The sequence below is a fragment of the Chelonia mydas genome, chromosome 1, assembly GCF_015237465.2.
Source record: "Chelonia mydas isolate rCheMyd1 chromosome 1, rCheMyd1.pri.v2, whole genome shotgun sequence".
NCBI lineage: Eukaryota > Metazoa > Chordata > Testudines > Cheloniidae > Chelonia > Chelonia mydas.
In genome coordinates this window covers 202,844,791-202,863,274 of record NC_057849.1, presented here as the reverse complement: position 1 = coordinate 202,863,274, position 18,484 = coordinate 202,844,791, and the positions used below count along the sequence as shown (strand labels likewise).

Below are 18,484 nucleotides of genomic sequence, written 5' to 3'. Positions count from 1 at the left end.
AACCCTGGCAGAAATCTGGGTGGGGGGGAATGTGACTCTGCGTCCTCCACCCCGTGTTGCCTTGGGAAGACATGGCGCCAGGTACCAAGAGAGACAGGTCTGTCCCGGGGGCCCAGACAGGCATGGAGGCCAGAGATCGCCAGGCAGGGAGGTTTGGGTCAGTCGGTTACCCTCCCGTGTGAGAGAGGTGTACATAAATATGTGTGTGTGTCACCCCTCCTTGTGTGAACCCTAAAGCCTTAAAGATAAGGTAAATAAAAAAAATCGAACAATGCAGTATTTCTGTTTAACAGGGGCTCAGTCTACTTGATGATTTGAAAGTTTGTATAGCATAGTTCTGATTGATTGCTGTTGAACTTGCTTTAATATGAGTAATTTTATCAGGTTTCCTGTATTGAGCATAGGGAAATATGGTCACCCTATTCTTAAAGAGGGCAGAAGACTACAAAAAGAAAGGGAAACACCGCAAGGGACCCACTCCTCCTTGCTCACTCTGTCCATCAATTCACTGCACCATAAGAAACACCAGAAGGGGTCTGTTGAGAGCATGTGGTGCATGGATGTGCACAAATCCATGGGGCTGGATCTAATGCACCTGAGGGTCCTGAGGGAATTGGCTGATGTGATTGCAGAGCCATTGGCCATTATCTTTGAAAACTCGTGGCGATGACAGGAAAAACCCGGATGACAGGAAAAAGGCAAATAGAATGCCCATATTTAAAAAAGGGAAGAAGGAGAATCCAGGGAACTACAGACCAGTCAGCCTCACCTCAGTCCCTGGAAAAATCATGGAGCAGGTCCTCAAGGAATCCATTCTGAAGCACTTGGAGAAGAGGAAGGTGATCAGGAACAGTCAACAAGGATTCACTGAGGACAAGTCATGCCTGACGGACCTGATTGCCTTCTATGATGAGATAACTGGCTCTGTGGATATGAGGAAAGTGGTGGATATGATATACCTTGATTTTAGCAAAGCTTTTGATACAGTCTCCCACAGTATTCTTGCCAGCAAAAGTTTAAAAATTATGGATTGGATGAATGAACTATAAGACAGGGCCCAAGGACAGAGCGCCGAGTACCTTGCAGGATCAAGCCCCCAGAACTCAGGCTAAGGTATCAGAGGGACCCTAAGAGCTGGAAGGGCTCCGTTTACAGGCCAGGGAGGACAGATACCACTCACTGCATATCTCACCAGTCTGAGAGGGTGGAATGATCTTCCCCAAGAATCAGGGACCATCACAAACCTCATCCACTTCCCATTCCAAGGGCAAGGTGCAGTTCGTTGTCTTTGCCGTCTCTGACATAAACATAGAACAACATGAGTATTAAAAACCAAACAAAAAACCAACCAGGAAACCCCTGCTAATACAAGACACTCCCTCCACTCCACATGCTTTTCCCCCCAGGGAGGGGATGAGAGAACAACACTTGACAGATGTTAGTCATGTTGCTTAAGGTACTACGGGAAAATGCTCAGACACTGCAGTGATCAGGCCAGTATAAGAACTTATATAGAATAGATATGTCAACAAAGGGAAGTAATATTAATGAATGAGATGAGTCAGCCTTTCCCACTGTAAAAGTTCTGACCTGACCGCCCACCCCCAGCTCTGCTGGTGCACCGCATTCCTGGCCTGCATAGATCACTGCTACTCCAGTCCTGGTAATGTCACCACGATGCTAATCCACCTCACTCTTAGACCTGCAGCTCCCCCTGTTATCCCAGCTCTGATTTTCTTCTTTGAACAGAGACTGAGAACTATGCCCAAGTGTGTGATAATGTTATGATTTAGAGGAGAGAGTCTGCTAAATAATTTTTTTTTTTTTTAAATAGCATGATCACCATCATCATAATCCTGGTAGCAGTGATTGTGCTGATCATCGGCTTTGGTGTTTCAGGTATGTGATTACTTCCTGGCAGCATTTTTTGCCCAATCTGAGCATCGTTCTGTTGCATCTCAGTTGGCGTTTTGGAAGCACATGCCACTGGGCAATCATCCTGCTGAAGGATGGACTCCCCTACCCCCCCGGCCCTGTGAGTTTGCTTCAACTGAAATTTTAGGCTTCTTGTTAATATCAGAATATTTCTGGTATGAGTCTGTGATAACTTTTTTAACTGAGTCTGGGGTCCTGCATTCTAATCCTAGCTCAGACCCTAGTATGCTGTGTAGTATCTGTCATAGAATCATAGATGATTAAGGTTGGAAGAGACCTCAGGAGGTCATCTAGTCCAACCCCCTGCTCAAAGCAGGACCAACACTAACTAAATCATCCCAGCCAGAGCTTTGTCAAGCGGGCCTTAAAAACCAAGGATGGAGAGTCCACCACCTCCCTAGGTAACCCATTCCAGTGCTTCATCACCCTCCTACTGAAATAGGTTTTCCTAATATCCAACCTAGACCTCCCCCACTGTAGCTTGAGACCATTGCTTCTTGTTCTATCATCTGCTACCACTGAGAACAGCCGAGCTCCATCCTCTTTGGAACCCCCCATCAGGTAGTTGAAGGCTGCTATCAAATCCCCCCTCACTCTTCTCTTCTCCAGACTAAATAACCCCAGTTCCCTCAGCCTCTCCTTGTAAGTCAAGCCCCCTAATCATTTTTGTTGCCCTCCGCTGGACTCTCTCCAATTTGTCCACATCCCTTCTCTAGTGGGGGGACCAAAACTGGATGCAATACTCCAGTTGTGGCCTCACCAGTGCCGAATAGAGGGGAATAATCACTTCCCTCGATCTGCTGGCAATGCTCCTACTAATGCAGCCCAATATGCCATTAGCCTTCTTGGCAACCAGGGCACACTGTTGACTCATATCCAGCTTCTCGTCCACTGGAATCCCCAGGTCCTTTTCTGCAGACCTTTCTGAAGTCCTTTTCGGGCAAGTCACTTTGTTGTGTCAGTTTCACCCCTCTGTGGGGAAAAAACAGCATGTGATCATGTAATTAAAGACTGTGTCATAATGCATACGCAAAAGAGGGATGAGTTAAGGTGCCACAGGCCACTTTATTTCTGTAATTTCCTGCCTTCTGAGGATTTCTCTTTGGAATCTTAATAGCCTTCTTTTAACATAGTTTGTTTTGTATATAAGTTCCTAGGGTTTTAAAAAGGAAAAAACAAATTCTATTTATAAGCAATTATCATGGCCACCTCTTACAGATTATAATGAGGGTTTGCACTCACAACCTTCAACACTTCAGCACATTTTCAGCTTGCGCTAATTGGGCAGCTCTGCTAGCTGGCAGCAGGCACAGACTGCTATACTCTATGGACCAGCTGCTACAGGATGCATAATACATTATAACAGTGGGTTACATATGCAAGGAAGATCCATTCTACAGTCAGCATAGCCACGTACATAGAAGCAGTGTGGCTAAATAGAGCTACCAAATTAGAGTGCTAGGTTCTCTTCCTAGTTCTGCTGTAATATCTCAGTGGGGTGTGAAGCCTTGTTCCATAATGTGCATTGTGAAAGACTTGGTGAGTGGATGAAGTGAAACGTAATCTTATGATGATCTGGTTCCCAGTTCAGTGCACCTTCCCCAGGACAGTGAAATCTGCTGGTGTGGGATGGAGGAGGGATAGAAGGATCCATTTTGCCTGATTCTATTTGGCTTTTTATACAGCCCGTGGCACTGTAGTACTATCTAAAAGGGCATAAGGTGACATGACTAGCCATCTGTCATGTGTGATTGTTCTTTCTCTCTTCCTCTTCCCACGGAGAAAATATGTGTGCTTTATGCTTTATTTTGTTTCAAATAATGTAATATGTATACTTTGCTATGTGTACTCAAGACAGCAGGTTGAAGAAATGCCTCTGGGAATGGAAGGGGGTGAGTTTTGTGTGATGCTTCTTTGTTCCTGGGGAGTTTGTTCCAGTTTTGGATCAGCCTCTGAGAAAGCTGTACAAAGATGAGCTCTAGCATTGTGTGGACAATTCCATTGTGCCTGAGGAATGGAGTTGTCAGCTCATTGCAGAGCTTTAGGCAATCTTTTCGGTATCCTGGTACCAAACTACTGAGGACTGAGGCCTTGAACTTGACTTGCTATTCTGTGGGAAGCCAGCCTAAAGAGCAAGGGCAGGTTTGATATCCTTACGGTAGCCAGTGTTGCTGAGTAGACATGCTGCTGCATTCTGAGCCAGTTGGAGTTTTCTGACAGCTGAGGGCTTCCTGCCAAGCTATATGGCATTGCCATAGTCCAGATGGGAAAAGACAAAGCCATTTATTACTGAGGCCAGGTCATCAGCCGCCAGGATGGGACACAGTCTCCTGAGTAGCTGGAGATGATGGAACATGCTACTTGCAGTTGTTGATAGAACAGGTTGCTTGTCTGTGTCCCATTCAGAAGTCCAGTTCTGTGCAACCATAGGAAAGAACTAAGGGGAATCAGCAGGAAGAATTGTGTTTACAATTAATATAATCAAATTGGGAGGCCAGGTAGCCAGCCAGGATGGCCCTAAGCAAATGTCTATCTCCACTTCCACAACACATTTGATCCCATCCCTTTTTCAAAAGTGTTATGAATATTATTGATTGTGTAATTTGGTATGTATACTTTCCATTATATAAACCCTTTTAAAATTGGCTTTGTTCACTAGCATTTATTCTTTCCCCATTTAATGCCCTTTAGTTGATTTTTTTTCTCTTATTTCTGCTCTGTTTGTTATCTTTTCTTCCATCTTTTTCGGTCTATTTTCCTCTCCATATCACTGTTCTCTATTTCCTTCTCTTCTCCTTCTTTTCCCTTTCTATTCTATGTTCTCTTCTTCCTTCTTCCAAATTTCCAGTCTTTCTGTCCTCTCCCACTCTCAATTCTTTCTTTAACTTCTCTCTGTGTGTATGTACAGCACCTAGCGCAATGTGATCTCATTTGGGACCCCTAGAAGCTAATGTAATACAAATGAAAATAATAATAAAGGAGACAGAGGGGCTTAACTGTCTGACACAGTACTTGTGGTCTGTTGCCTTATGTACTTGCCTCGTTAGTCATTGGCTAACATATTCCTCCCTTTTAAATTTAGTCTCCTTCCTTCTCTTCTTATTTCTTTCATCTGGATACAGGATGAACCCACCTGCCAGCTTGCCTTGGGTGTGAACCAAAGAGAATAGGAGATGTCATAAATATAAAGGGAAGGGTAACCACTTTTATGTATACAGTGCTATAAAATCTCTCCTGGCCAGAGGCAAAACCCTTTCACCTGTAAAGGGTTAAGAAGCTAAGGTAACCTAGCTGGCACTACCCAAAATGACCAATGAGAGGACAAGATACTTTCAAATCTCGGGGGGGAGGCTTGATCTGTCTGTGTGATGCTTTTGCCGGGAACAGATCAGGAATGCAGCCTTACAACTCCTGTTAAGTTAGTAAGTAATCTAGCTAGTAATCCTTTTGTTTAATGGCTGGTAAAATAAGCTGTGCTGGAGGGAATGTCTATTCCTGTTTTTGTGTCTTTTTGTAACTTAAGGTTTTGCCTAGAGGGATTCTCTATGTTTTGAATCTGATTACCCTGTAAGGTATTTACCATCCTGATTTTACAGAGGTGATTCTCTTACCTTTTCTTTAATTAAAATTCTTCTTTTAAGAACCTGATTGATTTTTCATTGTTCTTAAGATCCAAGGGTTTGGGTCTGTGTTCACCTGTACAAATTGGTGAGGATTCTTATCAAGCCTTCCCCAGGAAAAGGGGTGTAGGGCTTGAGGGGATATTTTGGGGGAAGACGTCTCCAAGTGGGCTCTTTCCCTGTCCCTTGGTTAAAACGCTTGGTGGTGGCAGCATAGGGTTCAAGGACAAGGCAAAGTTTGTACCTTGGGGAAGTTTTTAACCTAAGCTGGTAAGAATAAGCTTAAGGGGTCTTTCATGCAGGTCCCACATCTGTAACCTAGAGTTCAGAGTGGGGAAGGAACCTTGACAGGAGAGTTCTGTCCTAGAAGGAAAAGACCCTGAGTTAGGGATTCACTGGGCTGCCAGCCCATCAATAGGCAAGGTTCTGCTCCTGACAGAACAAGGAGCAATGGTCTCAAGTTGCAGTGGGGGAGGTCTAGGTTGGATATTAGGAAACACTATTTCACTAGGAGGGTGGTGAAGCACTGGAATGGGTTACCTAGGGAGGTGGTGGAATCACCATCCTTAGAGGTTTTTAAGACCTGGCTTGACACAGCCCTGGCTGGGATGATTTAGTTTGGGTTGGACCTGCTTTGAGCAGGGGGTTGGACTAGATGACCTCCTGAAGTCTCTTCCAACCCTGATATTCTATGATTCTAAGGTAGATTCAGCCCTGCCTCTGAGCATGATGGGAAATAATCACATTAAAAACCTCCTGCTGTCTCCCTAGGGTACTTTGGGTGAGAGAGCCTGTAGAGGAGTATTGCACAGAAAGAGGATCTGGCTCAGGCAAGGAGTTTGTTCCCAAGGTGATCTGCTAGGACAAAAGCTGGGGACTCTGTGGAGATCTGCTCCTCTGTACTGGAGGCCAGTAGCCTGAAGAAGGCAAATGCTGATTTGCTAGATCCCACTACTGGTGGAATGTATGTTGGCCTTTTTATTTTTCTCTTGAATGTTACATCTCTGTAGAATGAGGAGTTTGCTGTTTGCAGTATCTTTTGTAAATACCTACATCTGTGGAAGGAATATAAAGAGACCATGAGCAACAAAAGCTTTTGTCAAAAGCCATTTATATCTGCACTTTTAAAAAAAGAGTCAGTGAGAAAAATCCCCTAGAAAGGGAATCAAGCTAGTACAGAACATGCTTTTATAACCTTTTATAGAAATGATTTTCTCTTGTCCTTTGGGAGGAACTGCTTTTCAGAGTGGGAAGGTACATTGTAATAACACCCCAAAGAGCTTTGTAAAAAGCGTTTTTACAAAACACAACTCAAGAACCAGATTCCAGTAGCACTAACCACACCAGGATCTGCAGTAGCCAGCTGCTAGTGCCCTTCTGAGGTGGTTAAAGGCATTCTGCCTCTGGCTTTGTCGTTCACATTGCAGCAAGAGCCTGTTAATGCCCAGGGTGTTCTGGCTTGCTGCTGTCCTTTACCCATCACATTGTCATGGCACTGGCACTGAACGTGTGCTCTTTCATTGCAGGGAGACGCTACATCAGTGTCACCACACTAACCTCTGCTGGGAACATTGGGGAAGATGGCATCCTGGGCTGCACTTTTGAACCTGACATCAAGCTCAGCAACATAGAGATTCGGTGGGCTAAAGCTGGGGTCTCTGGGATGGTGCATGAGTTTAAAGGCGGCAAGGACCATCTAAAGGACCAGGATGAAGTGTTCAAGGGCCGGACAGCGGTATTCGCAGAGCAGGTGATTGGTGGGAATGCCTCCTTGATGCTGAGAGATGTGCAGCTCTCCGACGCTGGTGCTTACAAGTGCTCTGTCACCACATCCAAAGGGAATGGCGAAGCAGGGCTGGAATATAAGACCGGAGGTGAGGAAAACCTAGTGAGAGAGCCAAAAAAACCAAGCCAAACCCAGAGGAGTTGTTTCCGGAATTCTGTTATTTGTGACAGGCCCGGCTAATGCAGATAGGCACCATGCAAACTGAGCTGCACTGCTCTGCTCATACACCAGAATCCTCACATTTAGCATCCTCTTCTATTCCAGTCCAGGGTCCCCCCAGAGCTCCACCAACTCATTTCTGTCCAAACATGCAGCACATCCTTCTCTAACAGGCCTTGGACATTGTACACCTCTGTCAAGTCCCTCACTCCTGACCCTCAGCCCTACTGCTATTTCAGTGCTGGGGCCACTCCACCACTACAGGTCTGCCAGTGCTCCTCAATCCTAACCTGCAATGGCTGCTGCTATTCCATTCCTGAGCCTCCTGCCACAAATCACGCTGTGAAGTGGGCAAACTCCCTCAAGCAATCAAGGACAGTGTGCTAAATCCCGTCAACTTGCATTGGTACCTGTAGGGCAGTAAAATGAATCCAGGGTTCTGGAGATGGATGGCAAGTCACACTACAGCCAACTCTGGAATTCAGGTTCCAGAGCTGTGCAAGCTTCCATTTAAACATATATGTGACCTCCCTGCATGACAGTTTTTGATGAGCCCTTTGGAACTACAAGGGTAAATCCAGGTATATCTCCCAAATTTACCAGTCCTTTTCTGTGCTTCCTTCTGTCTCAACTGTTCCTGAGACTTGCTGCATCTTCCCTGTGGTTCTCCAGCAAAACATTTGAGTAAGGAGAAACGTGGGACTAGCTAAGTAATTCACTGTGGGGAATCTGAGGTTTGTCTCCTGCTTCAGAAATTGGAGGGTGTTTGAAACCTGGGAGTTGACAGGTTACTCTGCTCCTAGCGGAAGCAGTGCTGCCTGTCATATGAGACTAGTGAAACAGTCGCTTTCTTCTAACACTGAACAAGGAGCTTTATTAGGCGTTGTCTACCCTGGGATTTTTGCATGACACCTGCTGCAGATTCTGCCGTGTCAAGGGTATTCGCAAAAAACAGCCAGTTTCCTCTCCCTTTGTGCCACTCAGGGAGCAGATCAGGACAGAGAATCTGGCCTTCTGGCCTTAATTAGTCCTTCTTTGTGCTAACTGTTCTAATTCACAGGGCTTTGTTTTACTGTGTAGATCTGTAAAATCATGCTAAGTTACAGTACCTGGAGCAAACTTCTTGTAGAGAAAATATTTCTTTCATCAGTGACATTTTTGCATTCTGCAGGGTATTCCTGACATATCAGAATGAATTTGTGCAGCAGTTTGCTGTCCCCTTCATGCTCCCACTCAACTATACTGTAGATCTCTAATCAATGATTTCACCCACTGTGATCTGTCCACACTTCCCCTTGCTTCCAGGAAAATTTGAAAGCACTGCAGCAACCTCCTTCCATTCTCTGCCAGAATGAGGTATCTCGAATTATCCGTGGCCAGAAGTGTATTGCTGTAGGTCAAAGGATAAGAGGGTAGGGAAAGTAAACAAGAGAAATGAATGTAGAAGAGTTTCCTTGGAGCTTCCAAAGAAATTCAGGGACTTCCCCTCCCTTTCCATGTCTTTGCTCTGGGAAATAAAATTATTTTTAAATGACCCATTTAGAAACATAATTTAACTTTTCCTCCATTTACTGTTTTTGCTTTTCTCGGTTGCTCAGCTGACTACATAAAGGGCCTGATTCTAACTTCAGACATGCACACTATTTATAGAATCGAACCATCTGCTTGGTAGTGATTTCATAGGAATCCAGGTGGCTCTTGTGTAATAATAATTAGATTTTATTAATTATTGAGTGACTGCATTTTCTTTCCATAGCTCAGATCATAACTAGAGCCATATGAACTACTTCTAGCAAGGAATTGATGGTCACATCTGGAGCCCTTTTCTGTTTGCCAGTTTTCTACAAACTTTGATATTTGCTAATTTGTTCATTATTCAAAAACAATAAGAAAAAATATTTATTCTAACATTAGTGCCAATGGGTTGGTCATATCATGGCTATTGTGTCAGATGTTTATTAGTAGATCCTTGTGATTGTTCACCTAGTAATGCTGTAGTTTCTGCTCCATGATTGGAGGCCTGAAACTTTTTAAAAATAGGCTTTAAATTACTATAACGTTGTCATGTTGAAGATGGTCATGCAGATACTTCCAGGGCAAGCCTTTGCACTATCAACTATTCACATGAGTATTTGTGACACGTTTTACTTTGTATGAACATTTTAGTTAAATTCATCTAAATCTTTGACACAGGCTGGTCGTCTTTAATCCAGCCACGTTTGCAGAAAGTGAATTAACATGGTTGTGGATAGCATTGCTGCTAATCTGAAGGTTTAATCATACAAAAGTTCACCGTGTTCACCTAGCAATAGTGATAACTAGCTTTCCATTACTAGCTTGATATGTTTTTTTGTTTTGGGTGGGTTTTTTTTGGTTTTTTTTTTTTAAGCCTTCCTCAGAAAACACACTTTCTAGCTAGAATTTCTTACGGGTGCTCTCCTGCTAGAGGAGACTTTTTCAGAGCTATTTCAAGCTAACCAGACACAATATTTTTGAAGACATGGGATTAGCATAATTGTATTTTCAAAATCAAAAATCAGGGACACGGTGGTGACATTTTTAGGGTCACAAAATAGTTATAGAAAAGGCAAAAATGCACTTTACAAATGCGTGTTGGTGTTGCTGTTGCCAGCTTGTGACTAAACAGTGGCACAAACATAATTCTTGGAGGGGAGAATAGTTGTTCAGTACTGTAGTATTCTGAATTAGTTTCTGATGAAACGCTACATTCACTTTGAGAGAGTCTACACTCATTTGACTTTTCTCTGCACTCCAGATACTGTTCATCACTTTGAACACACATTCCACACGACTTTGTTCCTGGTAACACACAGCAATGAAAAAAACCAGGACAAACTATGAGTGGCATGGTAAATCTGGTATATGTGTCTCTTTTACATAAGCCCATGCGTTCAAAAGCGCTCAACACTCACAATTAGGGCTAAATTTTCAATTGTGAGTGCTCAGCGCTTCTGAAAAATTCTGCCATAATAATCAAATCTATCACTACTATAAATGAGTACAACGCCACTGAGGTCAAGAGTATTTCACCTGCTTATGTCATCTTTGGATTTGTGTTATGCCTGTAAGAGCTTATTTTCACTAAAGCGCTTTATGGATTGTAGGTCACTGGATGTAGTTACCATGAGTCAGTACGTGCACGTGGCATCCATTTTTAATGTGCTTGCTGTTGCACCCACACTAGTGCTGCCCTCAGCCATGTGAGTGGCAATGTCTTCTGGGATGGATGTCAGAGTTCGCAGACCCAGGCCACATAGCAGTGCTTTGAGGTGACCTTTGGGGACACCCTCATGAGCAGCTAGGGGAATTGTGAGAGGGGAGGCCAAACTCTTGCAGCTTTCACAATCGCAGCACCCTTCCCCCACAACCACCCATCACCGTTGGGGAAAAAAAAATCCCCCAATTCCTTTTGGGCTGGTTCTCCACGATAATCATGGGTTCAGAAGTCACCAACTTTTTTAAAAGTTCCAGCCCAACCACATGGGCCCCAGTTGCAGGCCAACTTATTTTAGAGACTAATCTGCAAACATTCTTTCTGGAGCATGGAGGCTGCACAACCCCAAGAGCTGGCACCTCTGGTATAGCCGGGGTTGCAGCATTACCAGCTGACAGCCTGACAATGGGGGACTGAATAAGACGAATGGGCCTGCCATACTTAGCTGAGTGAAGGGCTGAATGGACTTCTGGTGGGTGAAGTGCACACAGGCAAGCAGTATTATTATACCAGGCCTAAGGGTACAGAGTAGTGGGACTACATTGTTCTTCAGACCTAGGCTGGGCAGCCGTGGTTCTAAAAGCTCACATAAGGAAGGCTGCTTTTCTGGAACTCTTTTGAAGAGCTCACACTGGCCCTGAAGCACCAGAGGACCAGGAGGAGAGCCTTGTTCTCTGTGCAAAAGCTTGTGGCAATTGGCCTGGAGGAAGTGGCTACCTCTGATTGGTGCAGGTCACTTGGGAACCAGTTTGGGGTCAGTAAATCCACTATGGATTCTGCAGTGCTGGAACTTTGTGATGCTATAAATCAGTAGTCCCCAAACTTTTTACCTCCCCCCTCCCCCCCACACACCCTACCTACCTACCTCTGGGAGGGGAGATGAGGACAGGGGTAAGGAGGTCGAGGCTGGGGCCACAGCTGGGGGCAGAGGTGGGAGTGAACCCTTGGCCGGGACCCTTGATGTGGGGGCTGGCCGCCATGGCCAGGAGCAGATCCCCGGGCACGGGGCTGGCAGCCGTGGCCAGAAGCAGATCCCTGGGCCACGTGGCTGGCAGCTGGGGCCAGGAGTGGAGCTGGGTGGTGCTCCCGCCTTGCCCCCAGATTAAAGACCTCTGCTATAAATGGCATGCTGCAGGAATGCATGGTGAGGGTGGCCAAAGTAGTTCTACAAGCACATTTGCCTGTTTTTCTTGAATATGTTTTCTCTCCCCTGTTATGAGAAATATTCTCAGAAGAGGGGGAAGTGGCCAGTTGACTAAAGGGGAAACAGTGGCCCTGACTCTACAGTTTAATCAAGTGCCAACTGGAAAACTAAGAGAAATGTTTTCCCCAGAGGCTGTAAGGTTCAGGCAGGTGCCTCAGTGGAACTTGTTAGCTTGATAAACCGAGTTGCTCAGGTATAAGGAACTTTGGGATATTCTGTATTCAGTCCCAGACATAGTTAATTGCATGGAACTCTGCCTGCCATGGAAGGATGAAGACTGGTGCTTGAATCTCTAGTTTCAGGGTAAGTACTTAGATGTTACAGTAATAGGCACTCTAGAAATATGATACAGCAGACAGGCACAGTCGGTATTTTATACCAGATGCCTAGAGGTTCCAGTTTTGTTCACCACTCTTCTCTTTTAACTGATTCTACAGCCTTCAGCTCTCCAGAGATGCATGTGGATTACAACAGCAGCATGGACACCCTGCGGTGTGAGGCTCCTCGGTGGTTCCCGCAACCTGTCGTGGTTTGGACCTCACACAATAACACCAGGGACAACTTATCTGAGATCTCCAACACCAGCTTCAAGCTGAACTCTGAGAATGTGACTATGAACGTGGTCTCTGTTCTGCACAACATTACAGCTAATACTACCTATACCTGTGTTATCAAGAATGACATTGCCAAAGCTACAGGGGACATCAAAGTGACAGGTACATTCCAGCACCACTTAAAGGCATTAGACATGGGCTGAAGATGTGTTAACGACTGCATGTGGGCTTACGTGGTATGGAATTTGGAGTTAGCTACAGAGCCTTTCCAGTTGCTGGTTCCAATCCAGACCCCAGCTAGGATAGGCTGGATGGCTCAGGGGGACTATGGGACTTTTCACCTCCCAGTTGCTTGTTCTAAATCTGGTCCTAGCTTAGGGCTTGTCTACACATACAGAGCTTCAACTGCACAGTCGCACTGCTGAAGCACGTTAGTGAAGCGGTGTAGTTAATCCGTGAGAGGCAGTAGCTACGTTGATTGGAGAAGCTCTCTCATCAACGTAGCGCTGTCTACAGCAGGGTTAGGTCGGTATAACTGCATCGCCCAGGGCAGTGGATTTTTCACACCTCTGAGTGATGTAGTCATACCGATGTAAGTTTGTGGTGTAGACCTGGTCTTAGTCAAAGGGAAATTTATCTGAGCGTACCTGAAAATATTCTCATTGAGTAATAAAGTCCACAGATCCACTGTGATGAGTCTTCAGCCTGCATGTAATTGGGGGTAGAACTGGACCTGTCAGGCACTGACACTAGGGGAATAGACTGACAGTTGAGAACTTCCATATCTGGGATCATTCCATTTGATGGTCTCTCATTAGAGACAGTGTTCACTATAGCTTGACAAGACAAACGGTCTCTCCTGCTGCGGAGCACGGCAATAGAGGTGACAGTGAAAACTTTTTGAAATTTGAAACTGTTTGAGGAGCTCTCCATGGGGATACTTTCCTCTAACAAAAAAGCAACTGCTATCTGGCTGACTGCAGCTGTTCCGTTTGTTTCAAGAGTGGACTGCATCTTTTGGACCTTGTTTTGAAGAAAGGAAATTTTCACATAAACTCAGACAAGTTTTCCTACTCTTCACCATGCTGAGGGCCACAGAACTGTCACAATGGGAATTTCACAGCAGTGTCCTTGCAGGGTGGGATCATCCTTTACCCATGGGCATTAAAGAAAGGAAACTCTGGATGCTTATCTTCCCCATGGTTGGGACAAATATGTGAATAAGACAATTCCCTTCAGTCTTTTTTCTTCATTTACAGATTCCAGCATCAAGACGACAGTTCATTTGCAGCTACTGACCATGAACATGGCATCAGCCTCTTTATCCCCTCTTGCCCTTTACTGGATACTTCTACCTCTCCTGTACCTGATGGCTTTGTAGTGCTTGATCTCCATAAAGAAACGTGAAGAGGCGTTGGAACTGGAGGTAAGATTGGAAGGAGAAGTGCAGAGGACAGATCGGTGTCTGGAGACTGTCATTACTGAGCCTTATTAAAGCAACAGGTTGGATCCCAGACCTCTGTGGCTATGGTAGTAGCTCTTTTTGCTGGCTGAGTCCTTCCCCGACCCTTCTGCTTTTGAAGCTAGCATTACAGAGGTGTCCTTTCCTGGATTCCCTCATTCTCCCACAGCCCTCCCCACTTTCTCTGTTTCTTTCCCTATGTTCTCTCCCTCCTTCCCAAATGCTCATTCTTCCACTCAACCCTTTCTGCCTCACATCCTTCCCTGCAGGGTTAGAGCCTCAACAGTGCCAGTGCAGCAGGGGATAGCAACAGGTAATCAACTAAAACAGAAGGCCCATGATCTCTCCCTACAGGACAGACACCACAGCAGTGCTGAGTATGAGAAAAAAAATGTCAGTTTTATCTTCCCTGTTGGACTCAGAACTGTCACAATGGCCACCTCCAGGCCTCGGGGTATAGAGTGGGACTAATCTGAAGCTGCTGCTAGTCAGCGTGGGCTTTGCTGCTGTTACTGTGTTGGTTGGTTCATGGACCTGGGTTTTTTTTAAAAAAAATAAAATAAAAAATCAGGTATGATGGGATGTTAATTTATTTTTCTTGTATCTGACAGATGATGAATTCCACAAGGATACCAGGTGGGATTAAGTGAGAAGGAAGACGTCCGAACCAGAGAATGGGATACATTTTCTTACCTAGATAACTTAGTGATCAAAACTTTGGTATTATCTATCTATGAAGGCTCTAGCCTTGATCACACAGCTGGAAAAAGGATTTGCCACATTGGATCAGATTGGTGCCTTGAGTTCAGCATATTAGAATATGCAAATTGTGTATTTTCTTAAAATGACCTATAACATTTGATTACCCAGGCCTCACTAATCTATCAGAATTCTCTGAATGTGTCAATAAAATAATGGATTAAGAAAAACTAGTTGACAATTTATTTGAACTTTGTCAAAGGGTTTTTAAAAGTCCCATACTAAAGAAGCTATGTAGTCATGATGCAAGAAGCTGGCTAAGAGAGAGAAAATAAAGGCTAGGAATAAATTAATGTTCATAATGGCAAAGGGCGAATGGTGGGGAACCATATTAGGATTTTGGTTGTTTAATATATATATTAATAATTTGGAAAGTAGAGTGAGTTGTGAAGAAGCAATATTTGCAGATGACCTAAACTCTATTTAGGTTACCAATACCAGTAAGGACCAAGCAGACTGAGTAGGCAGCATGCTGGCAGATGAAATTCAGGGTTGACAAATGGAAAGTAATGCATATTGGAGGTAATAATTGCCAATTCAGGGAAAAGGCCTGAACATCGCTGCGGAGTGTGCAGAAGTGGCAAAAAAGCAAACAAACTGTTAGCACGTACAAGGCATGAGAAGGTGAATAATATGGAGAACATTATAATGCTATTATAAAAGTCATCTAGGATATTGTGTTGTTCTGGTCACCCGATTTCAAAAAAGATGTAGGAAAAGTAAAGGGGGTTCACAGATCAAAGCTGGTCAGGAACATTTTGACAACACACTTATCCATCGGAAAATGCTGATTTATTGCAACAAACATTTTGCAGAAACATCAGTTTTGATGAAACTTTGGTTGGAAGATTTCTCAGATCCAGGGTGTGATTTCTGATCAAAAGCAGAGCGCACCACATCAGAATAGCCTGGTGGTTAGGGTACGCACCTGGATTGTAAGAATCAGGCACAGCCAGGACTTGAAATTAGGGCGCATTACATCCCAGCGGAGTGCTCTAACCACTTGGTGGTTGTGCGGGGAATCTCTCACTCCAAAGCTTTTGAAAAGTCTTGGATTCTTTCTGCATCAGAACACAAATGTTGAAACCACTAAATTTTTCACAAACAGAAATCTTGTTTTCCAACCAGCCCTATTCACAGATGGGTGACAAAAAACGATTTGTAGTCTGAAAAACTCTCATATGAAGAGAAATTGAAAGATAGGATTGTTTAGAAGGGCTACTAGGATGATCTGAGAAATGGAAAACCTGTCTTATGAAAGGAGACTTAAAGAGCTTGGCTTGTTTAGCCTAACCAAAAGAAGGCTGAGAAGAGATGATTGCTCTCTATAAATATATCAGAGGGATAAATACCACAGAGGGAGAAGAATTATTTAAGCTCAGTACCAATGTGGACACAAGAACAAATGGATATAAACTGGCCATCAGGAAGTTTAGACTTGAAATTAGACAGATTCTAACCATCAGAGGAGTGAAGTTCTGGAACAGCCTTCCAAGGGAAGCAATGGGGGCAAAAGACATCTGGCTTCAAGACTAAGCTTGATAAGTTTATGGAGGAGAAGATATGGGATAGCCTAATTTTGGCAATTAATTGATCTTCGACTAGCGGTAGATATGCCCAATGGCCTGTGATGGGATGGGATCTGAGTTACTACAGAGAATTCTTTCCTGGGTGTCTGGCTGATGAGTCTTGCCCACATGCTCAGGGTTTAGCTGATCACCACATTTGGGGTCGGGAAGGAATTTTCCTCCAGGGCAGAGGTCTTGAGGGTTTTTCACCTTAGAATCATAGAATATCCAGGTTGGAAGGGACCTGAGGAGGTCATCTAGTCTAACCCCCTGCTCAAAGCAGGACCAATCCCCAATTTTTGCCCCAGATCCCTAAATGGCCCCCTCAAGGATTGAACTCACAACCCTGGGTTTAGCAGGCCAATGCTCAAACCACTGAGGTATCCCTCTGCCCCCTTCCTCTGCAGCGTGGGGCATGAGTCACTTGCTGGAGGCTTCTCTGCACCCTGAAGTCTTTAAACCACGATTTGAGGACTTCAATAGCGCAGACATAAGTTAGGGGTTTGTTACAAGAGTTGTTGGGTGAGATTCTGTGGCCTGCATTGTGCAGGAGGTCAGACTAGGTGATCATAATGGTCCCTTCTGACCTTAAAATCTATGATTCTATGTTTACCTTAGAAAGGAGCGAATAGAAGGGGACATGAAAAATATATAAAATAAGCAATAGTCCAAACAAGACAGATTTCTAACTCTTATTTATCCTGTCTCATAACACAAGAACTAGGGGACAGTCACAATTAAATTGAAAGGTGACAAATTTAAAACTGGTGAAAAGGAGAGTTTGTAACTGGATTGTTGAAATTATTGCTACAGAATACTGAGGATGAGATCTTAGTAGGATTAAAAAAGGATTAGATATTTACAGTAAAATCTGTTTTATCGAGCACTTCACCAACTGGAAAGCTCTATAAACCAGCATTTCTGATCTTCATTGAAATTCCGATTTATAGTCCAGTTGGCGCAGGGCCAACAGCGGGTGAGGAAGGGTGTGGAATGTGGGCTCTGGGAGGGCGTTTGGGTGCGAGAGGGGGCTTGAGGCAGCGGGCTGGGATGCAGGGTACCGGATCTGGGGGGCACTCACCTCTGGCGGCTCACCACAAGTGGCAATCTGTCCCAGCTGCTCCTAGGTTCCCTTCCAATGGGAGGTATGGAGCTAGTGCTCGGGGCAGGGTGGGGGCAGCGCGTAGAGCCACCTGCCGCGTCTCTGCCTAGGAGCAGCTGGAACAGACCACCACTTGTGGGTAGCCGCCTGAGGTGAGCAACCCCCAGATCCAGCACCCTGCAACCTCTTCCGTGCCCCAGCCTGCTGCCCTGAGCCCCCTTCCGCACCCAAACTCCCTCCCACAGCCTACGCCCCCACGCCACACCCAAACTCCCTCCCTCTTAGTTACCCGGCATTTTTCACTTACTGGCACCCCCCCATTCCCTCAACATGCCAGATAAAACAACTTTTACTGTACATGGATAGCAAGATTAATTCTTCATATAGTAATTAACTAGTTATAGAGCCAACAAATGCTGAAGAAATTTACTAGATAAATCATTCAACCAGTAACGGCAACGACATTTTACCAGCTCTCATCAGCATGCAGCTCCACAAGTGCTTTTATTGGTCATACAATTATTCAGGCCTTGTAACAGCTCTCTAGTTTTAGGCTTCCTGACTGCCTTGGACCGTGAATTGCAGATGCTGGCTATATGCTACACCCAGTAGCATTTTGAATTTTCTCCCTAACTTTACTAGTCAGTTTTATTGTGTGGCCTTTTTTGTGTGTGGTTTTTAAAAACTGAAATGATGTTTCTATGTAACCCTTGAAAAGAGTCATTCTTCTAAGATGATCCCCAAGTGGGTCTTTTTACATTTTGTGGGCAGTGCCTACTGTTAGCTTGAGGAGGGGTAAGAGACTGACACAGAGCAGCCATTTTGGACCATCTGACTGAGTCTAGTGGGAAGAGTCAGAAGGCCAAAGCATTCGTTATGTGGACTTGAACTTTATGACTGTTTGCTTCAATTCATGTTCATGTGCCTTTTTAAAACATATTTCAGTCTGGCCAACTGATCTCACATCTCCCCTCTTTTTTCACGGATATAAATGAACTTACTACTCTTCCCAGCTACGTGTCTCAGCAACATGTTCTCCAAGCATGCAAGTGAAAGGACCATAACTCTGGGTTGAGGAAAGCAAGGCACCCAGCCAGTCC

General features: G+C 44.6%; 1 protein-coding gene across 1 annotated transcript; it reads left to right on the top strand.

The window, feature by feature from the left end:
• Positions 1-1,369: 1,369 nt before the first annotated feature.
• On the top strand, positions 1,370-14,854 carry VTCN1 (V-set domain containing T cell activation inhibitor 1). The gene is made up of 5 exons (XM_007062064.4): positions 1,370-1,899; positions 7,082-7,429; positions 12,377-12,655; positions 13,753-13,919; positions 14,567-14,854. The coding sequence occupies exons 1-4, from the start codon at positions 1,836-1,838 to the stop codon at positions 13,872-13,874; spliced, it is 813 nt and encodes a 270-aa protein (XP_007062126.4). The 5' UTR covers positions 1,370-1,835; the 3' UTR covers positions 13,875-13,919; positions 14,567-14,854.
• The last annotated feature ends 3,630 nt before the right edge of the window (positions 14,855-18,484 follow it).